Source organism: Hippoglossus hippoglossus, chromosome 12 (assembly GCF_009819705.1).
Source record: "Hippoglossus hippoglossus isolate fHipHip1 chromosome 12, fHipHip1.pri, whole genome shotgun sequence".
Lineage (NCBI taxonomy): Eukaryota > Metazoa > Chordata > Actinopteri > Pleuronectiformes > Pleuronectidae > Hippoglossus > Hippoglossus hippoglossus.
In genome coordinates, this window is record NC_047162.1 from 17308396 (window position 1) to 17332084 (window position 23689).

Below are 23689 nucleotides of genomic sequence, written 5' to 3' on the forward strand. Positions count from 1 at the left end.
TGATAAACATGCTCGACCATTCAGGTCAAGTTCAGCTGTCAATCATCACCCCCCCCCCCCCCATTTTTATGGCATGAATGATTAAAACCAAACATATTTTGATTTAGATTTTGACCTGAGTTTGGTCCATGTTCCATCCACTAACATGGAAAAAGGAGCAGGGTCAATGGTCTTTACTGCAGCCAGCCACCAGGTGGCGATCAAGATGATTAGGCTTTATTTTTCGGGAGCTGTCATTTTGTCGATTTTTATCTTTTATATACATTTATAGGATCTCAATCCGTGTGTATATAACCAGATTTCTAACAAATGTAGTGTATTGAGCAGACAGATCTGAAAATGCTGATATGAATCTGCAAGTGTGTAGAAAATAATGGCCCCAGTTAATATTTTAAAGAAATATCATCAATCACAGATAAACTTGTGCTACAAGAGATTTACAAGGACAATAAATGACATGGTTATTCAATAAAACAGCCTTTGATCTATCTTATCCATAAACCAACAATGCAACCGCACTACAACCCTGCACATGCAACCACAGTTATATATTATTATACAGAGTGAATGGACTAAAGAAAAGAGTTTCATGATGGAGACGCACCAACGGTTTAATGAAGGAAAACAGGCCCTCACACAGCGATGTATGCCGCTAGACTAAATATAAACACGTGGACACATATACAAAACGTGTGGACGGGTCTGGAATGTTTCAGTTCTACTTAATCATAATATGTACAATGTCAGAACTGTCTTTTGTTTCCTGTGGGTTTTTTTCCTCCCCAAAGCTTCCCTGTCCACCACATTAAGGATTCCTGAAGTTTCTGTGAAAAACAGCACGAGAACTTCCAAAGCAGATAAAAGCTTAAAGTAGTTTCTGTGGCCTTTGTTAACAGTGACAATTACAATTGAATTAGTATGCGAGCTGGCAGCGTATTTCAGAATCATAATGGGGGAAAAAAAAGGTCCAACAATGTAGAATTTGAAGGACTCAGAGGGCTGGTGTGAAACCCCCGGAATACAAATGAACATCTGTAAAAGACGTGGTTGTGATTTCTCTTGTACTCCGGTCGTTTAACCTTCAACTGCACAATCTGGGTTTAATTCCGCCGAGAAGAACCCTGAACCCGCTGATGCGTCCTGGATAGAGGAAATGATGGTGGGGAGGGGGGGGCGGTTTCTTACATAAACAAGTTACACATTATGATGACATATTTATTCTCCGAGCCTTTAATCACTAATCTGATTAATATTCAACTTTGAATTCAAAGGCCTAACTTCATACTGTGCAGTTTATTAGCGCTGAGTCATCAATTTGAGTATCAGATGCAAACTGCAAACACATGGCTTCAAGCTCACTTTTTATGGTTTTACACCACAGGGCCACTTAAGAGGCCCTTGCAGATATGAGAAAGAAACAAACACTAATATTTAACTTGTAATTATCAGCATTTTATGTACAAAGCACTGGATCAAAAACAATAATTGCCAGATTAATCAGTGCTGTGTGCATAATATATTATTTCATGCGTGAAGATAATAGTGATAAAAAAGGCTGCACGTACGTTATATCTGAAATTAAACGTAACAGAACACAACATCTACACAGGGGAAGAGTATAAAATTACAAATCACAGCGGAGCACGCACCCCGAGCGCAAGGTGGAGCGCAAGGAAATGATCTCTTCCGCCCTCTCTAACCTGCACCAGTGTTCCACTTTGTTTGCATGATTAACTAGAGAGCGAGCCGCGGAGAAGATCGATAAGTGGCGGCCTTTCGCGGCCACCGAGTCCAACGCTGCAACCCCACCTCTGTGCCGTTCCTATTCCGCAGCCAATTGTGTGATATGATCAATACGCGTTGGTAATGGGATATCGGTGCTTCTCGTGGCGATTGTGTGGCAAAGGCCAGAGAAAATCCATGATTAGTGCAACGTATAAACACTCCTTCTCTACTTAGCTGGCACCAGGCAGCGCGTCACCGGGGAGCGTATTATTCGATTCCTTTGGCAAAGAGATAAAATATGAAGCTTATCTCCCCCCCAGGAAGAGGGTGCTGATGTATTAGAGTGTGTGTTTGTGTGTGTGGGTGGGGGGTGATTGCTGTGCCTCTCCCCTGCAGCACAGTCCAGATCCTAATCTGTTCCCAACCACAGGAAATGGCTACAATCAGTCTACTACACCACAACAACTCAAATTACACTGCTGGCAACAGTACTGCTCCGACAACGGCCGCACCGACGGGTGGCTGATCCGTGCGAGTGTCACTTCAGACGGTCGTGGACGAAGACAGATGCCAGTCAAGGTCTGGGTAGAGAAGGGGGAAAAAAATCCTGGCAACTGATTAACGAATGAATAGTCAAAATCAATTAAAGGAGAAGAGGAAAGAAAAAGCATCTCCAGTGATCTGGTTTGAGAGGAGCTGCAGGGGAGGGATTCAGCCATCTGGCTCGCCACTGCAGAGACAGGACTGTGGCCTCGCCTTTCTTGTTTCTCTGCAGAGCGATGGCGCCCAGCAGAGCATGGCTGGCCGCGGAGAGACTCAGGCGCCATTCCGCCGCATGCCCGTGCTAATTACCCCCAACAACCACGGTGCAGATGGAGCCTCTTTAGAAATCAGGCGGCGTCCATAAGGCCCTGCGATCTCTCTGTCCATCTCTGGTGGAATGGCAGAATCGGCAGATTGTTGTCATGGTGAACGTGTTTCCTCAGAGTGTCCCCAGAGGGTAGTCAGATAAGATAATTATGAGAGGATGCTAACAGAAGGAGCCAAGTCTCTGGAGGTTTCCACGTATGCAGGAATTAAAGGTAAATCTGCTGTCCCTGGAAATGCCCTTTCCTGGATTCGCCGTGAGCTGCATTTACATGACATCGCTTGAATTCTGCCTCTCAGGCTGAGGGATTAGGTCAACTCAAAGTTCTCCACACAAACACCGTGCCAGCACTTCAGAATGAGAGCCGTCCCTGAGGAATGCAGAGCGGAGGACGGAGAGACGGAGGCAGATGAATGTTGCGAGGGTTGTTTTTTTTTGGTGGAGGAGTGGTTTTTAAAAACATGATAAAGTGAGTGGTTTTCAGTACCAACCAGCTGAGTCACGTTCAAACCGCTGAGAGAGACTCGTCTGATACATGCAGCGCTGCAATGAATCACGGAGCAAATAAATCCTGCTTCATTTCACTTGGTTTATACGAGACGTCTAAAAGCTAAGTCGCCTTTTACAGGTTAAATCACTGGCCAATAACACAGAGGTTACATTTTCTGCATGTTTTGTGGTTTAATCAACTTCTTCCTTGTCACAGATAAACATTTGTTTATGACTTTGTATGCTTTAGTCTTTGTGCACTGAAAAGACAAACAGGAAACAAGGTGACTTTTCAACCTCCATGTGTGGATTTGCTTTTTATTCGAGATTTAAACATTCATCCGAACGTGGGGGGAAAAGTTCATATTCGGACAATGATGACACATCTAAATTCTAAACAGAGGCTACAGTCTAGAAGTGTATCAGAGCGTCTGAAGTAGTTTATGCCTGATTTTTATTCGAACAATACTCTAGTATGGATGCAAGTGACCTCATAAAAAGATTGGTTGGGCAATAATCTTAAATTTCAAATTTATACTCAAGTCTCAATAAGCACAATCAAGACTCTGGGTATAATGCAGTACAAGTATATCTTAGTTTTTTTCTGGATCCCAGTGCATCATAGCTCTGCACTGAAGAATATTAAACCACTGTCAGATGTTAATATAGAACCGATATGAAATTCCTCCCAGGACCTTTCTACCCACGAGGCTTAATATTCCCTTTTATTAGTCCTGTCGGGAATCAAACAGCGTTGTGAGATTAACACATATACACACACACACACACATCACTAGAATACATGCATTCTGGTCATATTAAAAAATCCAACTCTCAACCCTTGATTGTTATGCAGCAGCATTTCTGCCCAAATTGTCACATCACGGACCACAGTGGCACCTCTTCAAATTGGGGCCTGAGCGGATGAGCGCTCTTTGTTTGCATTTGGCTGCAAACCATTTGGATTCAGTCTGGTTTTGGGTGGAAAGGGCTCAGCTGTGCACCAATCAGGAGCGAGCGTGTAGTGTAGAAACCAGTAAAGCAAAAAGTTGATTTCATTTATTGCTTTAAAATCGAGGGTTAACTTCTCTCTTGCCTGAGGGCGATTTAAGACTTTGCATCGAGCCTCAAATCATCTCCAGTACCACATGTTGTGGTCGCTGTGGTTTGTGTAACTCGCAGCACATGCAGATGCACCAGGTATTCACTCTCTGCAGAAGGTCAGAAGTGAAAAGGGCTCTGGTTTGAATTTCAAATTCACTTCCTGTTTCTTTATCCCACGGCACTTGAGCAGCCGGCCTGCAGAGTTGCACTCGCGTACGTGCGATCCTTCATTTGCACTTAATGAAAATCGACCTCAACTACTGTGTGATTCATTGAACTGTTGCATTATACAACAAACTACTTAACTGCTTTCCTGCTTAAGCGTGCGGTATGCATTCTTCCTCCCACATAACACCACAAGCTGTATTCGTTCACAGCCTCGAATGCATTCACTTTAACGAGAGCCGATCCATGACAGACTGTGAGAGATGATATCACACTAATGAATGTGCAGAAAGGTCGAATCCTTAGTTCCTGCTGAATATAGACACAAGCCCTCTTTATCGGAAAAGGAAGATTTCTCCCGTACAATGAGCAAACTACCAGGTTGCTGAGAAAGTACTCAAGCAAACAAACAACTGAAATTTAAAGTCCAACCTAATATACAATTATTTTACTGCCTCTTTGCAGCAAAGTGTGACACAAAATCAAATAGAAACCAGGAAGTAGAAACGCCAAACTTCCTGAATCCACTACCTTCTGACAAGTGATTTTCATCCACTTCACTTCTTATTGACTTTCTCCGAGGTAGTTCACCTAAAATTGGATCACTTGAGTCTTTTAAAAAGGTCTCTGTCCAGTTGCTGTCAAAGCTATTTCTGCTTTTATTACATATACAACACGTGAATGGCTTCCATTCATCACAGTGGATGGTGTCCTTCATCGTGCCGTATCTTTAACACGTCTGCGAACGGGGACAGATGTTCACACTTCACTACCAGCGCTCCAGTTGTTGCGTTATTCACTTGGGACGAGAGGACGAGAGGAAGCGGTGAAGAGAACACGGGTGAAAAATATATACAAAAGGCAACAGAAGTCACATATTTACTCAGATGTTCAGGTGGCGTGAATGTGTTGAATTAGCAATTTTTACTAGTACAGTTACAACATATTCGTACATCCCTTGTTCACTCAATCTATTCATATCCCGAGTGTCATGCAGCCACTACACAGCGCCAGTGCAAACACCAGAGAAGTATAAAGACACCTTTCAACGCCTGGTCTGAGATGCTAAGGATATCCAAATGTTGTTACAGCTGCTGCATAGACAACTTGTATTTTAACAGTGTAATTTCTTACTCAGCCGACGAGAAAAATTAGATAACTTGAACAGAAGCAGCCGGGGCATGTGAACTCGCTGCCGTTTCTCCGGCTGCTGCTTCCAAGGAAATGCTTATTTTTAGGCCGAGCGAATACTAAGACCGTCTTTCAACTTGAGGAAGTTCAAGGTCTTTCCTGCCGCAAAGCATCCGCCCTAATGAAGTGACCTCGAGCAGGATTCTGAATTCCTACCAGCTCTGGGAATACTGCGTCTGCACTCTCGCCTCAGTGTGCAAACAGGTTTAGAGGTTAAAATGTATTGAAACTATAGGAAGGCTCAATGCATTGCTTTAACTGCTACTATATCCCCTTTGGATTTAAGGAATATGGAATATTTTATACCCGAGTCATATTTTTTGAGCTTTGCTAACCAGGTGATCATCAGGTCAAAGTTAGAGCGAGGACTTAATTACTCTTCTACCTTATAACTTGTCTGATACGGATGGAGTTCGGCTAGTTAAGTAAACAGAGAAGGTGGATTAAAGATTCAACAAAGGATGTGTAGGCTGGAATACTTTTATTCAGCTATTGGAACCCTTTTCCCAATTGCCCCTGAACTCTCCATGTCATTGTGAGGCTTAATCTCATAGCTTGTCATTAACACCCGGGATAAAAGCCTATTTTCATCCACGATCATTGTTTCTAGCCCAGTTCTGAAAAGATGTCCATGACCTTCAGAGTAGGATTACTGCTTAGAACCCCCGGCCTAGACCCATTCACTCCTTGTCAATCCCATTAGCTACCAGTGGCACCATCCCAGCTGTGCAACCCAGGACGTGTCTCTAACGAGCTCCATTAGCCGTATTACCTGCATCCCACAGGCTCAGGGGTCACGGGGTCAACAGTAGACCAAACGTGGAGATTAAATTACCCCTGAGGGAGGCAGGGCTGGTGTCTACGTGGTCACTGCCTCCTCACCACAAACAGAGATTTGAGAGTAGTAGGTGGGCTGGCATTTACCTTGTCCTTTTACGGTTCACTCTCTCTGATCTCATTTCCAACCACACACAGCTCAGTAAGACTGGGATTGCCATCTTAAAAGCATAACTGGCAATCTAGTGACTGTATTACTCGAGAAGTCAATTAAAGAAACAGAAAAACAACATGTGAAAGAGAGAACTCTCGGTGAACATACTGAAAAACTAAAATAAGTGGTCCCACAGAGTTACAGCTAATGGCGAGGCAGGGGTACGGACTTGTCTGTCAAAGTCGTCTATTCATTCTTTCTTTTCCTTCTCAACTGAAGAGGAAAATATTTTAAACACCAAGTCGAACGACTTTATAACGAGAAAGGGTTTGCAAACTCAGCGGTGCAGCTCTAAGGAGCTTTTCAGCCACTTTTAGTTCATTAGTTGTCTCGGGTTCGTGACTGCTACAGTTAATTAACCTTGATTTTTAAAGATTCAGAGAGCTGTCAGACACCCATTGTACTCTTGCATCGAGTAGCAGCCGGAAAAAGTTTGCATGTAGCAACTGACAAAGCAGCGAGTGAACACAGGATTTAAATAGTCAGAAGGTGCAAGTAATAATCAGACTGTTCTTCACTTGCTGGTGATGCTGCTCAGTTCCTGTGTGCAGCTAACAACACTAGATCTGCTTGCTCTGCCATCTAAACCCAATGTCCCTGCGTTGTCTCCGCTCCTGCTGCTTTTGAGAAAGATGCTTGAGGTCCTGGAAGCTCGTTCTTCTCCAGATTCTATTCCATCCACAGAAAGCAAAAGAAACAAAAAGACAAGCTATTGTTTCTTGTGGGGGAACGACTCCATGCTGAACCGGCAATTATTTTCATCAGCAGTTTGGTTTGAGACTATTTCCTGTAGGAGGTGGCCAATCAGGCAAAAGGCAGAGTTTCAATATTGTGCTGCTGTTTTTTCTGTCCTTTATAGGTCTGAAAAACAATGAAATTAATGCCAACTCTCCATTTGTTTAATCAACTACCTGACAATGACAACAGATGGAACCCCATTCAAAATATGCATGGTAATCCTTGCTTATATTGCCTTTGCTGAAGTATCAATAGCAGAAAAACCCAATTTATTATAGGACAAAGAGGAAAATCCTAATTTTCTGTGAGTGGATGCAGCATCGTCTGTGTGGGAAGTCCTGTCAGGCACCGGGAAACTCCGGGAGAGCTCTGGGCTCAGCCAACAGTGATTCAATGTGAAGACAGGTACTGTAACATCACACACACACACACACACACACACACACACACACACACACACACACAGAGAGAGAGAGAAACAAAAGCACAGCAGCACACACAAACATATCCGCTTGAGTCATCCCAAAGGAATTCACAACTACCTCACTAACAAGAAAAAAAACAGTGCAAAAGAGAGCGCGGAGCTGAGTCTTTGTCTTTCAGACGCCGCCTGAGGCGCTGACTCCTGGATGTGTAACATTGAGCTGAGAAGAAGCATCTCTCCAAACTCCAGTGCTCATTAAGCTTCCTTTCAGAGCCTTGTGGTGAAGACAAATGCTTCACTACCCCTTATAAAATATATAATCAGGGGGGTTTACCGACTTTCTAAATGAAGGTCATCTTGATACTTTGCAAGTGCTACTTCATCTCCTGGAGTCTGTTCACTTGTTCTCACACTCGCCTTTTAAAAAGGTTTATTTTTCAATGATTACAGATTTCTTTAGATTCTGAGTGCTCTGATGAATTCAGGTCAGGTGGTTCAGGTCAATGCAGAGTCACGTGCTGGTCTTTTTACATCCACGTAACAAACCACCAGTTCAGGCAAATGCTGACGTTTCCTGTTGCAGCAACTCAAGACAGGGTTTTTTTTCTAAATGCTCCAGTTGTGCAATTTCAAAGACACCTGTTAAATGTGGACCAGAGGCCAAGACGGAAGAATTAAATGAATAACTTTGCGTGTAGAAGGTCTGAAACTCACCCAAATGTACATGATTTGTTCCCCATCCTGTTAATACTGAAACCGATTTTTGCATATCACGCTGGTGCATTTACTCATCCCACTGCAGCTCATTGCGTTTTAATTTACTTACTGATGACCACAACAAACCGTGTAACCTTCTCATTGTTGCAAAAGGAGGATGCATGAATGGACATTTCCCTTTTCAACCGTTTTCAAAATGTCCCCTCACAAACCATTAAAAGCTCAAATCATGAGAAACGCTCCCCCCCCCCCGTGCTCTGCTCAGCGTGCACTTTAACTTAATGATAATGCACTGGAGCACATACTGGGATCAATGCCAACGTTTAAACTTTTATTGTTATTAGGGTCGGCCAACGGCGGCTACAGTTAACTAGTGGAGAAGCACATCCCTTCCGTCCGAGCGCTACACTCTCACCGAGAGCCTCAGTGTGATGCAGGTCACACAACTTTACACCCAACGTCAACACCCACTCCGAGCGTCAAACTAATCCAAGGATATTAAACGCGTAAGAGGAAGGAGCCACTGAAAGACAAAACTCCGCTTTGGAAGCTATCAATCACCGCGGAGCCGCTGATGAGAATTTTGGTCCAGAGAAAATAATCGCTCTGCTCCACCTCCTCTTCATTTGGCCGAGCCCCTGCCTCCGTGTTCCGAGCGTTAGAGCACCGGCGCCCTGACCTTTTCCTTATCATAAATCACGCACCACTGTTCTGCTGCCAGGTTTTTGTTTAACCCAATTTGTCACCGAGGACACCCCCTCCTCCCCCCCCTCTTCCACCAGATTCACTCTATGGGACTGGAAGAATGGGATTAGTGGGTGGATCAAAGCATGCCACCCAGACCCCTCTCTGGCCGTCTAACCATGGATGTCAGTAGCTTCTGGACCTGATCAGACAAGTCTACTGGTGCTCTCTAGACAAAGAGAGGGGGGGGGAATGTCAAATGCTAAATAAATTACCATCCTAGAGTTTGATATGTTGTCATTTTCAGACATGAACTTCAGAAAATGGCCGGAAATTAAGTCTGGACATTTCCCTGAGTTTGCATTTCACATATGAGGAACGCAGCAGGAGATTGTCCGATCAGACGCATCCACAACAGGACAGGAACATTTGTGGAAGGGAAGGGAAGGCGTGGTGCCTGGGAAGAGCCGCAGGGGGCCGGACAACGCTGCAGAAAACACAGGGTTTTAGTTTACAGCTCATCAACACCTGCGTCTGACTGTGAATCTGAGAATCGTGTTGCCTTCTTCTTCATATTCGTCTCTAACTGTTATGCGAGCGGTCCTTCTTTTTTGTCCTGGGAAATTTGGATTCTTCCAGGTTTTTTCGCAGAATTTCCTGGACATTTTCCTGCTGTATTCTCACACGGGTCTAACTCGACAAAAAACCTAAATGTCTGGAGTTCAGTGGATGATTAAAAGCAGCTACACTGGTACAAAACCAAGAAAAACGCTCACTTCTGAGAAACCAGAGCCACTTTGTTTGACACATTGGTTGTTAAATGACTTCAAAAGACTGATTCATTAAAAATTGTCAAATAAACTCGCTCAAATATTTATTTCTACTTATTATTTCTGGAAACATGAAAAGATCAAGATCACAAACACACTGAAAGACCTCAGACTCGGCCTCAGAATCTCAGACTCGCGCGTTGCCAGTGGGCGAACCCGATGGTGTGACGGTCGTTTCAGCCTCTGCGGTCGTGACAATTTAGGATAAACGAAACAATTCCGCGTGCAGGCAACTGTGATTCACTCACCACGCCAATTCCCCGACTTGTCCCCGTACAATAATGGCGGCTCAGTGGCTCTTTTCGGAGCAGACTTCAGGATGAATAAAAGTCAATAGAGGGACTCGCCACAGCGCACTTCTACTTCTGCCGCTGCGGTTGTGCAAACTTCCTGCGGCACCCGGCATTTCCTCGTACTGGCTTTGTAAAAGCACGAATGAGCTGAGGTGGCGAGGGGAGCTTTCCAGAAGCGGAGGCCTGGGACAACGGGAAATCCAAAACCTCTAATCGCACCACAGTGTCAGACTTATGTTTCACTGGAGTCTAATTATACACAGAGGCAGGTTTTCATCTGTTCACCCTGTGCTGCCTTGGGACAGAAAAGAAAAGTCATTCTCAACTTTGGGATTTAAACAGCGGCCAACTAACGAAGCCACTGCTGACTGAGTGTCAAGTAAACCTTCCATGACCCTTGAGCACTGATTTCCAAGCACTTTCATCTATTCACCCAGCTCTGTATTGATCTGCCACACCCACCTGGTACTCCAAAAGGTCAAAGGTCAAAGGTCAAGGAAAACTGTCTTTCGCTGCCCCCCCCCCCTGCACTTGGAAGTAGACGGCGTGTACAGAACCCAATTAACACCCTTTAATTTTAAGTGAAAGTGATGATGTTGTAGCCGTCACTGAAAAGCAGTTGCGAGTTCACGTCAGCGACTCTGCCCACGTATTCCTGATAACATGGAAATAAGCGGGTTTCTCTGCAACATTGTGTTGAAACATCTAATTCCACGTGACTTCTGCAGAAGACAGAAGGGAAATGAAATGTTGAGGCATCACACTTGAGGTCTGGAAAGTACAGAACCTACCACATGTGTGCAGAGGTTACACCTTATTCTCATAGGGTGTTTGCAGGCATGGTTCTTGAATGGACCCGGCCACTGTGAGCACCGTGACACACTGACAGACCACTGAGAGGAGATCTGTGGACCGGGGCCAAGATCTGGGCTCGTTGTGACAGGAGGGTTCCTGCGTAAAAATCTGAGGAGCAACTGGAACGAGATGCTGAAACATGTCAACACCTCCACACATCCACGGCAGGTGGAAAACCAAACCCCATCATCTCAACACTCACCTGGGACATCTGGGGTCTGAAGTTGATCTCCTTCAGGTCCACTGACCCCGGCGAGAGGTTGTGCAACATCTGGCACAGGAGCACCCCGTCTCGCAGGGCCTGTGCCAGGTCGAAGACGGCCGCCGAGGGCCACACGACCCGGTGGTTCAGGGGAAGGACCTTGCAGTCTATCAACCACCGCCCGCATTGTCTCCACTCCTCCATGGCTGCTCCGGGGGATCTCCTCGCAAAGTAACCGGGTCCAGGAGCTGGTTCGCAGCGGGGCTGGGGGGCGGCGGTTCGCGGCGTCAGAGCAGGCTGTGGGGTCGGTTCCCTCTCAGCGCCGGGTGTCCTCAATCATTCACAATCAGCTCGATAACCAGCGGGTTTCACAACTTTACACTAATGGCAGCAGGACAGCGCGACGTGTCCCCGGTCCACACGCATGTCAGCTTTCCCGTCCCCTCGGCGTGACTCGGGTGAAAACACGGTTTGGCGGAATCGGGCTCAGCAGACGGCGGCGTGACCAGAAAACGGAGACGGGCTCCGGGGACCTTCTTCATCCTCAAAAAGTTTCCCCAGCATATCCAAAAAAAGCGAAGGGTGGCGGCGGTGGAGGGTTAAACAGCTGGACGCAGCGGTTTGTCATGAACCGACTTCCCCAGTGTCTCACATTTCAGTGAACCGACACAAACACGATGTGAGGGAGACACAGACACACACACACACAGAAAAAAACACACACAAAACAGCCTCTCAAGTCCGGTTCAGTTGTAGAAGTCCACGGTCCCCGACGGCATCGTGCGGTTCCCTCGCGTCAAAAACAAGAAGTTGCGGTAATTTCCAGGTCCAAACGGAGGTTAAACGCAGAACCGTGAGTCCGCGGCGCCTGGAGAATCACCCGCTCCCCGCAACAGCGGCTCAACATCGCCCAGCGTGTCGCGGAAACATGCCCGGAGGAAACATGGGGGTGGAGGGTGGGTTGGGGTGGGGGGGGAGAAGAGGCAGCGTTTATAACGTTTGCTTCTCCGATGGATGTTCCCTTTGCTTCGCGCCTTTTACGCACGCCCCACAAGCAGCGTTACGCGCACACACACGGCTTTTGCTTCCCTGTGATTTCTCGCCTCCCTTCCGTCCTCTCTCCCTCCGTCTCTCGCGGCTCCCTCTCCTCGTTTCCCGTTTCGGACGGAGATGTTCAGCGGTCCCCCGGTGTTCCAGCTCCAGCTCCGGCTCCAGCTCCGGAGCCCCGTGCGTAAACAACAACAAAAAACCTTGGGTGGGGGAAACCCGTCCGCGCGTCGGAGGTCGGTGCTGCTCCCGGTTGCTCGAACTCACGCTCACACGTGCAGGTTTGTCGCGCGTAAAGGTGAAAACTTGGGTCTCGAGACTCCGGCACTTTGTTGAAGTGGCTCCACTGTTCCAGGGAGTAGTTTGTTTGACCGGGAGGTGAGGATGCGCCCTCTGATGGACTAAACGCACACTGCACCGGCTACAGGGGCATTAAAGGGCCAGTTCCAACAAATAACACTGATATTAATAATAATAAACTTTATTTATAAGGACTGGCATCTTTCAGAACACAGCTGCAAGGTGCTTTACAGTGAATAGTTGAGTGCAAACAATAGGAAACAATCACAGGCAATATGAAGAAGCCTTGGAGCAGAGATACAAAAAGGAAAATGATGTTGACGAGAAAAGAGTCAAAACCACATTAAAAATAGAACATTATAAAAATGATTACAATCAGAACAAGGTTAAAAGTGAATTCTGAGCCCAATTGTTGAGGAAGCACATTTATTTACAGTTTACAGTTTACATTTATTCTAATATCTACACAGAACTCTGGTCGGAGGAGTGAATCCGCTCACAATGGCTTATTGTGAGCATCTATATTATTAGCCTGTTTGGACACAGTCTATTTTTAATGTTATGGGTCAAAATTCTAGTCATTCAGCCTCTGAGAGCGGTTTCATGGCTTCAGTTCCTCTGGAGTGTGCAAAGTCTGAGGAACTGATCTGACATCAGTTTGAGTTTTGTTGAGTACATGTTACAGAAATGCTGGATTAAACTGAAGGTGAGGAGTTTCCGAAGGACCAAACAGAGAAGGTCAGAGAGGCTGCAGGCCGAGGACGCACAAGGATTCAACATGTGGAAATACCCAAATCACTTAACTCCCGTGGGATGAGTGAGATCAGAGGATCTGCTCCAGGAGGCAAAAACAATCTCAATGTTCTGCGCAGAGTTTATCTTTTGTGAAGCAAAGCAACAAGAGGCAGAACTCTTTATTTTTACTTCTTCAATGTTCTATTTTCATTAGAAATAGAAGCTCCAACCAGTCTGCCCAGTCTCCTCTGACCTCTCACCAATCTCTCCCGGCAGGTTCACAAACCAGTCTGGCAAACAGCAACAATCCCACCAGAGTCAAACACGGAGATCACATTTTCATGTTCGATGTGAATATCAACTGAAGATCCTGACCTGTATCTGCGTGATTCTACTGTATCACTGTCACGTGATTGGCTGCTTGAATAGCAAGTGTTCCTAATAAAGTGCAGAAACTCAAACCACCACGTTAGCTGTGGTATGAACTGCTCTCATTACTCTGCATCTGAAAAATGTGACCGGCTTGTTACGACTTGTCTCCTCATACCTGTGGGTTTTTTTTGGTGTTGCCATAAAACTGTTCAAACGGAGCCTGTAGATTTTGGCACAGACACGTAAGTCACCGAATACTCAATTATAATAAGTGATGGTTAAATTCCATTTAGCTTCAGTTTCAGGTTCCTGGTATTGTTTAATCATCACACTGGAATGGGACTGAGCCACCTTCTACTGTGACGACTTCTTTATTTACATTCACTCAAACTTCCACAAACGTTACGGATGGATACTGTGGGTTTTATTTTGTGAACTTCTTTAATTTGACACTTCCTCTTCCTGCTTTCCCATCACCTGTCCTTGTTAATGAAATAATCACAACTTATCACCTGATTATCACAAACATCAACGTGCCACCTGCTCCTTGTGAAATCCTCTCGGTCACGTCTCATTACTCTTTAAAGTCCCTTCACCTCCAGACTTCAACAGGGACGTAATTCATTCGGCTCATTTGTCTCCAGGCAGAAAACCGAGCAGCCAAGCAGAGTCTGATGTGTTCTTTAACCTGAAGAGAGGATTTTAATTTATAAATAAGGTCCAACTTGACTTGTGGTGACGTTTCTGGACTTTCCAACCTTTTTTTTAACTCTGACACTACGATGCAATCTTTATAAAAGATGCTCCGGGTTGATGTCCCCTGCACTTTGCATTTTGTGCTGTCCAAATAGTTTGAGTTGGCCAACTTGGGATCACTTAACCTTTAAAGACCTTCTGAAAAAATCCCATCAGCCTGAAATGTGGCATATACATTTTTATGGGGCCTTTTTTCCAGAGAGAAGCCTGTTGCCATGCACACACACACACACACACAACTGCAACAGAGAAGGAAGTTGAGGGTTTGGAGAGTAGGTTCCACTGTATTTGATTCAAAAAAGAGAAGAGCATGTGTTCTCTGTAAATCCTGTCTACAGATGATGCTCTGCAGCCTGAACAATTAAAAAGTAAATACATTGTTTTCTTACAATGGCTGCAAAATGAATGTGGGAACAAAATACTGCTCTCCTGTCCCCCAGTAGCTGCTGCTCAAGTGCCTTTGTGCAAGGCATGTAGTCCCCCCGATCCAGGGAAACTGCTGCGCGCGCATAAGCGAAGGTCCTTGGAAGCTCCCAGAACTTAATATGTGACCAGTCTTTTAGTGCATGTGACCATGATTCAGTGCAGGGATACAAAATCACATCATCAGCAAAAATCTGTTCCTGGAAACATAAGAGTGCACGTTGCTACAAACTGAACATATAAAAGAAGAGGAGGAGGGAACAGTTGTAATAGCAGCTTATTTCCAATTAAAATTCCTAATATGTCACATTAGCATAAATCGTTAAGTTAACAGAAGTGCATACATGTGCAGTTCACTCCTACACGTTGATTCCAATTGACACCGTGAGACCACATTCATTGAGTTCCAATTTTTGTACCCCCCGCAAGTGGTCGTCCACAGGGTGCTGAGGAGAAAATGAAAACCAGGGATCCATTAATCAAAGTAAACCCAGTCTGTCATGTCGTGTGTGTGTGTTGTCTTTTTAACATGGGATTCATGCTCTGTGAGTGATGGCCAGAAGTGGCAGAAATGACTAGTTGCCATTGAAGCTGCGGCATTGATCCATCAAGGCCCAAGGTTTGTGTGTGTGGGGGGGGGGGGGGGGGGGGCGCACCGGGTGGCATGTTCCATGTGGTGTGATGGTGCTGCAGGTCACAAAGAGCACGTCTCCCTGCAAGGACGTCAAGAGGCCATCGGAGCATTATTAATAAACAGAAATTCAGCAGCAACTCACTATTGATCCATGTTGGATATATCCTTCACAGCTGTTTTCTATGAAAGAAAAGTGGTAATTAACTTAATCCTTTGAATTAATAAGCATAAATAAGAACTGCATCCCTCATATGCTTTACAAGCCACTGCAGGATTTTCTCAAAAACAGAAGAAGCACTATATGAAAACTATAAATCCCAGGATGGTGCATGATGGCCCCCTCCTGGCTGCTTACCAAACTGCACGCAGTCACAAACAGGGCTGCTGGTTCACCGTGTTGTCAGCTCCAGTGTTTCCACGTCCACGTTGAAAGGAGCAAATCACTGAGATCCAGTGGAGCTGAGCTGGTGGAGGCAGCAGCTGTGGCACCAGCTCTTGGGCACGTGCCAGTGTCTGCAGGGCGGTTGGCAGAGCAGCTGAAAGTGGAGTCATCACATACTTTCTGTTTACCCAAGAAAACAACGCTAAAGCTATTTTACTACTTCTCTGAGGATTTTCTTTTGTCAAATTTGATCAAACAATTTCATAAATTCTGGGTTCAAAAGGAACCAAATCACGAGGAATTTAATACAGAAGAGACAGTACAAAGAAGTGGAATAGCACTGTGCACCTCTACCAAGGCCCAACAGTCCCCTTATGGATCTGCACCAAATTACACACTCATACATATCAGTCCCCTAGACATGCTTGATTGTTTTTCATCAAGATCCATGAATTATTCTGAGAAATCAATATTAGAAAATGCTCTATCTTGCAATGTTGCCTGCCAGTGACCTGCCCCTGATCCAGATCCGCACTAAAATTCAATAGGTTCTTCTGTGACTCATTACACATCCTTCCACCAAGTTGTGCAGTGAAATGTTGAGTATTTTGTTTTGCAATCCTGCTTAAAAACAGGCCAACGCAGATGAAAAGGGAATAAATCTGGCATGTGACGTGTCTGCAGAACCAAGAAAGTCTACTCTGACATATTCTTTTAACCTTGTTACTCCATGCTCCTCCTAGAGGGTTGAAATATTACTGATCGGTCAACAGTTGCACACAGGATTGTCTAATTGTTCTAATTCTATCACTTAGCTACACGTATATATCTGAGCTGTCTTTATCAGTGAAGTTCCTCCTGCACGCTGGTTCAATACTGAACCTTTCTCCACCGAGATAACACATTCGCTTCCTCAGGGCTTTAAAGTATCTGCAGGTCAAGATGATCTTTCTTTCCTGGCTGCATTACAGACTCGAGGAATTCTATTGTTGCTTTGATAACGATCACAGCCCACTCAGTCAGCCAATCACAGCCAGTTCCCCCCCTCCCTCCCTCCCTCCCTCAGTGAGGAACCTGGTTAAGATAGAACATCAGCAGAAAAAACCCTTTAATTAAACAGTTTGGACAGAATGGATGAAAAGAACAAGATGTTGGTTGAAATCCAGATATCAGGACGTACGCTGTCAGGCTTTCTGGTAGTTCATAGCGTCTGATGAGAAATGCCAGTGAAGAGTATTTGATATATAAATACAGAGAACGAGAAAAGCCCACGCTGACCCGAAAAAAACCATGATGAGGGAAGTTTAAATTTCCAAAACAGTGAACATAAAACAAATACAAAAATAAAGGTGTTCAACACTTTTGAGGGACTCTCATTTGGTCGCAGAAGAAGAAATAAATAAACAGTTCAGCTGTCAGGAGTCGCTGCTGTCGGAGGTGGAGCCGCTGGAGCTGCTGGAGGCAGAATCTGAAGAACTGCTGCTGCCGACGGGGTGAGACGCAGCTCGACCGCTTTTCTCTGCAAGAAACAAAGACCAGTGATTAACTGCTAAATGGATCCGAGCATTTTAATTCATTTCAACTCAACTCAAATGTCAGGACGGAGGGCGGTGGAAAAGGCTTTTGCACTCACTTTGAAACTTCTTAAACTTCTGGTACAGGCAGGACTTGACGAAGCACTCCAGCTTCCGCAGAGTGGACGGCTTCAGCACCTCGAAGTCGATCTCGATCTCGTACGGGTTGGTGTCGCACATCGAGGGCTCTCGGGTCTGAATGATGTGCACGACGCGGGCCAGCTTGGTGCCCGGCAACCGGTTGATGTCCAGGCTCAGCTGGTGCTTCTCGTCGTACGTCATTGGCAGAGACTCCTCGTCCGAGTCGCAGTCTTTGTTTCCCTTCCACATGTGCCTGAGGGTCAAGAGAAAGCAGTCAAGGTCATTATGGAGCCAACACACAATGTAAACAAAGCTCTTAGGAAATGCACCATGTCAAACCTGGAGCTGGAATGTGAAGCACTCTTGGAATGTGCACTCCCTTTATTTCCCCTGGTGTCCTTTTCCTTGTTCCTCTCTGTTTTACTCTTTGGTTTAATCCCAGGCACCTCAGAGAAGACAGCGAGCTGGTCATGAACAGCTTTGAGCTGAAGAGTCAACAGAAGAGAGTCACTGTGGCGCCACGTGATGATATTCAAATAAAAGTGCCAGGGAAAAGTAGCAGGTAAAATACCAAAGCTGTAAACAAGGAAGTTGGAGGGAAAGCAAGACGAGGAACTAGAATGAAACTCAACAGAGCTATACGAGTTTAGTGATTAGACAATAACAAACATGGATATCTCATGAACATTAAACATTGACGGACTGTAATGATGACTAGCTGGGTTAGTGATGGGATGTCCTATCTAGTGCTGCTATGGATTTGGGTACTAGGCTTTTACCAGTTGTACCTTATCGACCTGTACATGTGTCTTGATGGCGTTATCAAAATGTTCATAGAGTAGAAACATAAGAGACAAAAAGGAAGTGGTCTGATAACCTAAATTATTGATTTGCCATAAAACATAGTCTTAAACTGTGGAAAAATCTAGATTATACTGTAAATTATTCCTATGAAAACGAACAGTTGTTTCAGGTAATAAACACAATAGGCTCTTATTGAGTGATATGACTTTATCAGTCTGCTGTTATTCTTTATGTTTCCATTTCTCCCTGCAGTGGATTCAAGAGCCAGAAAGTAAACAGCGGTGGAAATAGTTTAGTAATGGTTTTTGGCAGAGTGCAGAGCTAATGATTGTTGTGGTAGGAGTTCAAATCTCAATACACACCAACGTTCTACTTGATCACGTGATCTCAGTGTGTTGACATAGAGAAAGCTGAACCACTAATTGGCAAACCTGAAGCAGCTGGCTGCAGAGCATGAGGGAAACCCATTGAATGTTGAATTAAAGCAAACCATTAACAAGGTTTGGTGTGTGTTGAGCTTTGAACTCATACAAACAGTGGAACTTACAGGTGAAAAGTCTTTGTAGTGTAGAGATGTGTGCAGGAACCCACCTGTTCTGCACCCACCTGCTCTTGCAGCTCGGCGAGTCTTGTGGCGCGCTCCTCTTCAGAGTCTGACGTGTCCTTGCTGGAGGAAGGGTTTCCACTGCTCTGACTTAAACCTGCATTCTTAGCGGACTTGGCGCTCGCCGCTGAAATCAACTCCACGGTTTCGTCCGGCATCTTAGCAAACCTCGTCTCGAACAGGTCCTGGAGGGAGAAGAAATCAATGAAGAGTAAACCTGACTCTACAGAACCAGGAAAAACATTTTAAACACTTTAATTAATCCTAATTTTTTAAGTTATTAAAAACACACCTGAAGTTTTTTGGCCCTGGCGACCACTTCATGATCGGGAGGGTTGTATTTGTAGCAGTTAGAAAATATTAACCTGACATCTGCAGCGAAACCTTGAGCATCCTGGTACTCTCCTCCATCCACTTTTTTCTACAAAATACATCTCAGGGTTAGCAAAGACATTAAAAAGGACAGAATGTGTCTGTATGATGAAGACATGAGTGTGTGTGTGTGTGTGTGTGTGTGTGTGTGTGTGTGTGTGTGTGTGTGTGTGTGTACTTTAACAGTGCTGAGGTCCATGGGGTACTTGATGATGTCGTGGTAGTCGTCCAGCTGCAGAGCTTCAGCGTCGACAGGTTTGTAGAAAGGCCAGGCGAAGGCCGTGTGTTTTTTCGACAGCATTTCCTTCAGGATATCGCTGCAATACTTGAGGTGTTTGCCCGATTGCTCGCTTTGTTGCGGCGGCGACTCCTTTTCATCGAAGTCACTCTTGGAAGGATTGACATCTTGGCTTTGACGTCGCCTCTTGCTCTCGGATGAATCCCCTGAATTGGAGAGGACTGGTGAGGACGAGTCAGTGGAAGCCCCGTCCTTCCTTTTCAGCCCTTTCTTCTTCATTGGTACAGAAAAAAAAACACAATAAGGGACAATTCTCCTCAAGCTCTCGGGGTTTCAATTCATATGATTGAGGGACTCACTTTAGTTGGAGGACCTGTGGGCGAAGTTCCATCCTGTCCGCCTGTTAACAGGCATGGACAAAGGTTCAAGGGCAAAAACAGCAACAATACATATGTAAGACTAAAGAGTAAAAGGTGATTTTAGAGTTTAAGACACAAACATTAGTTCATTACCTGGGGTGCTTCCTTTTTTGCTCTTCCCTTTGGCTGCGAAAGGTAAAATCTCCAGTTCCGCCTGAGGCATCTGGGCAACTTTCTGCAGGAAGGTCTTCTCCACGGCGAGGGCCATCAGCACTATGTCGTCTGTAGGCTGGAGGACAGGTGAGCAGCTGTGAGGATTCACTTTCTGTGACGCTAACCAGTTTGATGACTTTCCAATAATGAAGGTGCCTCACCTTGTTATATATGTAGCAGTTGGTGAACATGGTGTTGAAATCTTCCATGCATTCACTTGCACTCGCGTAGTAGTTGTTCTCCAGTCGTTTCTTGATGGTTCCCAGGTCCATTGGAGTTGTTATGATCTTGTGATAATCCTGATTAAGGAAAAGAATCAATGTGTCAGATTGATGTTATCTTGCTTTTTGAGTTAATCACTCAACTTCAAAAGAATGTGCCAAATTTGACTGATAGAGAAGTTTGTTTGTGCACATTCAACACTTTGCCACACTTTTTGTCTAGTCTGTTTACACAACTGATTAAAAATGATGCTCAAAATGAATGAATGTATATATTTTGTCCTGAGTTGTAATTTACTGGAACAAACGGTTAACAATGTATCGTGCAGATTTACAGTTTTGGTTTTTATTTGACAGGATTCTGAGATATATCTGCCTCCGCCCCAATTCCACAGAGATGAATAGAATTACATTTTCCATTCCATCATCGTCACTTCAACGCCAACAATTCATTCCAAAAACAACAAGAATAATCCCAGTTTTGGGACTAATTGAAAACAACAGGAATCACTCTAAAAATCAAGTTGACAAAATTTGTAAAAATTATACTTCAAATGAATAAGTAATTAGCTAATTGTTGACTAGGGGGCAACAAAAAGTCTGTGATACAGAATTAAGCTTGTTTCATCTGATTTTGTTACTATGAGGATGAGGATTTGGAGGAAACAAAAAACCAAAAAAGAAATCAAAACAAAGCTTTGACAAGAGCATTGATGACTGCAATGGAAGAAAGACAAAAACAGAGGAAATTTAAGGATTTAAAAGAAAATTTACTTCAGTGAAACAAAAGAAACATCCTGCAGATTTTCCAAAAGGATGGAAAAACATATTTTTAAAATTAATCACAGTTACAGAGAGTTGACGTGTGGGGATTTTTGAGTGAAAAAACATAAAAATAAAATCTACTTCAGGCCTATTCCTCTCTGATGATGTTATAAATGCTGTATATAATATATGTGATGTTATAAATACTGGTTGTAATAACATTTACAAACTACTCACTGGAAGTCCAAGAGCGATGGCGTCGACAGGCTGGTAGAAAGGCCAGGCAAACTGGTGACGCCACAGGGATCTGACCACTATGTTGTGCATGTACTGCAGCTGGTTGGTCCTCCGGCCGGACTTGTTGGGGTTGATCACCTCAGGAGGCGGAGGGTTCACGGCCTGCGGAGGGTTCACGGCCTGCGGAGGACCCGGGACTGTGGCTGCTGACATGACGGCAACAGGCTGTCAAGAGATGTTATCTTCTGTGGATTCTGTAGCTTTCGTCTGTCAGCTCGTCAAAAGCGTCGGGGGAACATCTGCAAGCTTCGTGCATTGTTTTCATGCCACAAGAGGAGGCCTGTTGATATATATGTAAAAAAGAAATAGGTTAGGACAGTGTGGTGGATGGGAGCCTCTGCTGGCAATGTGGTGTAATGCTACTGTGATTGAAACTGGTCAAAATCAAATATGAAAATATTCAGAGTACAATTAATCTCCAAATCTGAGCTGCTGCACGCTGGAGCCTTTTAAATACAGAATCCATCTCAATAGAAACTTTCAGATGCCTCAAAGGAGTAAATGTATGCAAAATTGTAAGTTTGCCATTCTGTAATGTAGTGACTTTTCAAATACTAGATGACACTTGCTATTAACCCAGTCTGTGAACGCTATGAAACAGGGAGCTACTTTTTTAAACACTGAAAAAGTTATGCATATATGATTAATGCATATTTCTATAGACAGGTTTGAATGAAAAGTGCTGATCTTTGTAAACATGTTTGAAGAATTTAGCGGCCGCGCCCATCAAATGGGACATAAATCAAACAGTGGGGACAAAGACAAATATACTTGAACAAGTCTGTAAACAACAGAATCCAGATTAAGTTTAACCTCCAGTTTACCTGAGTCCATACTCAGGTAAATATCCAAGTTTGTGATCAATACAGGTGTTTGATTTACTTTTACTTAACTAGCAAAGGGGGAATCTAAGTGGTGACTGAAGTGTTTGCTCTAGCTTTTTTTACGTTCGTCAAGGAGGTTGTGTTTTCATCTGTGTTTGTCTGTTAGTTATAGCACCACTACACAAAAACCACTACACAAAAACTACTACACAAAAACTGCTGGGAGGATTGAACTGTGAGTCAGGGAGGGAAGAAAACACTTTAAATTACATTTCGGTGCAGATGCAGGAATGTTTATTATTTTATTGTACTTGAACTTCAAAAATTGGCAAAGTTACTTTTCTAGTTTATTCTTATTTTAATGGCAAAAGTTTGCAACAGTTGCTTTCTCGGGCCGGATTGGGGGGAAAGGGGGGGGGGGGGGCTATCGCTTTAGATATTAAACGCATGAAGCTAATAAATGCAAATGCACAAGAAATAAGACATGAAGTGATAAAATACACAAAGTAGTTCCCTGGGCTTTTGCAGCACAATTTAACAACAAACACGTAAACCTGCAAAAAGCTGCAACTGCGTGACGTTGTTGTCAGCAACTTTTTTTTTTTTGTTATCAGCTAGGGGACAAAGTTCACTTCCGCAGACCCACTTCAAAGATACTTTCAAGACGTCGTTACGCACGTTATGCATGTTTTTTAAAACGACCCACAGCGAAGTACTGGTTCGTTACAGAAAGCACCAAGTTCACACACAGACGCTTAGCGGGAGCAGCTAACCTGTTGCTAACCTGCAGCTAACGTGAGACTCAAACCTGCTGCTAACCTGGAGCTAAGCGGAAGCTAACGTAGCTCTTAACTTAGCCGCGGCGGAAATGGAAACGGTTGCCGGTTGAAAGTAAGAGTCGAAACATACGAGAGAAGCTACTTAAGTTTCTTTCTTTTGCACCAGCTCGTCCCAACTCAGCCTCTGGAGCAGACTCTGGAGGGAACAGCCTGAGCAGAATCCGCCCTGTTAGCATCACAACACGACGACATACCGTCAGCGCTGCAACCGACGAGTGTCCCGCCGCAGAGGAGCCGAGCGTCACTCTGTGACCGGGTTAAAGCGCGACACCGCCCCCTGCCGTGCCGGAGCCTGCGCAGACACAGACACAGACACAGACACACACACACACACACACACACACACACACACACACACACACACACACACACACACACACACACACACACACACACACACACACACATGTAAAGTATTGGCTTAAAAATTTTTTAGTGACATTACAGAAAATTAAAAAAAATAACACAGCATTTCATTAGTTGTTTTTTTCCCCACATTATTTCTTTATCGTATTGTTGTCCTGATGTGTAAAATGGCCAAATCTGATTCAAATAAGTTACCGCACGTTAATT

The 23689-nt window shown here is 44.5% G+C and overlaps 2 protein-coding genes across 17 annotated transcripts in view; both read right to left on the reverse strand.

Annotated features, from left to right (window-relative positions):
• Nucleotides 1-12377, reverse strand: part of vav2 (vav 2 guanine nucleotide exchange factor) — a 171547-nt gene extending 159170 nt beyond the window's left edge. For 7 of the 13 annotated variants that reach the window (XR_004615622.1, XM_034602219.1, XM_034602221.1 and 4 more), the window contains exon 1: nt 11277-11480. Coding sequence is in view for 12 of the 13 variants with exons in the window: in XM_034602219.1 (XP_034458110.1) it covers nt 11277-11480 (204 nt within the window). In the remaining variant the exon portion in view is untranslated. Of the gene's footprint in view, nt 1-11276 lie in introns of all 13 variants that reach the window. The other 6 variants (XM_034602226.1, XM_034602223.1, XM_034602216.1 and 3 more) reach the window with 2 other exon arrangements.
• A 4637-nt stretch (nt 12378-17014) lies between these two features.
• On the reverse strand, nt 17015-23344 carry LOC117771471 (bromodomain-containing protein 3-like). 4 transcript variants are annotated; one of them, XM_034601838.1, is made up of 11 exons: nt 23311-23344; nt 21394-21733; nt 20332-20469; nt 20111-20246; nt 19958-19998; nt 19539-19871; nt 19281-19409; nt 18976-19173; nt 17920-18065; nt 17559-17833; nt 17015-17444 (listed from the first exon to the last, which is right to left on the reverse strand). In XM_034601838.1, the coding sequence occupies exons 2-11, from the start codon at nt 21604-21606 to the stop codon at nt 17341-17343; spliced, it is 1713 nt and encodes a 570-aa protein (XP_034457729.1). In that variant the 5' UTR covers nt 21607-21733; nt 23311-23344; the 3' UTR covers nt 17015-17340. The 4 variants fall into 4 exon arrangements, with proteins under 4 accessions (XP_034457729.1, XP_034457728.1, XP_034457730.1 ...); XM_034601837.1 differs by having other exon boundaries at nt 23187-23337; XM_034601839.1 differs by having other exon boundaries at nt 19539-19868; nt 23187-23326.
• Between the last annotated feature and the right edge of the window lie 345 nt (nt 23345-23689).

Coding starts and splice junctions, on each gene's coding strand:
- LOC117771471 (XM_034601838.1), bottom strand. CDS start 21,606: ATGTCAGCAGCCACAGTCCCGGGTCCTCCGCAGGCCGTGAACCCTCCG. Junction 19,174..19,280: donor CCAGGGCCAAAAAACTTCAG/GTGTGTTTTTAA, acceptor TTCTCCCTCCAG/GACCTGTTCGAGACGAGGTT. Junction 18,066..18,975: donor AGCAGGTGGGTGCAGAACAG/GTGGGTTCCTGC, acceptor TTGACTCTTCAG/CTCAAAGCTGTTCATGACCA.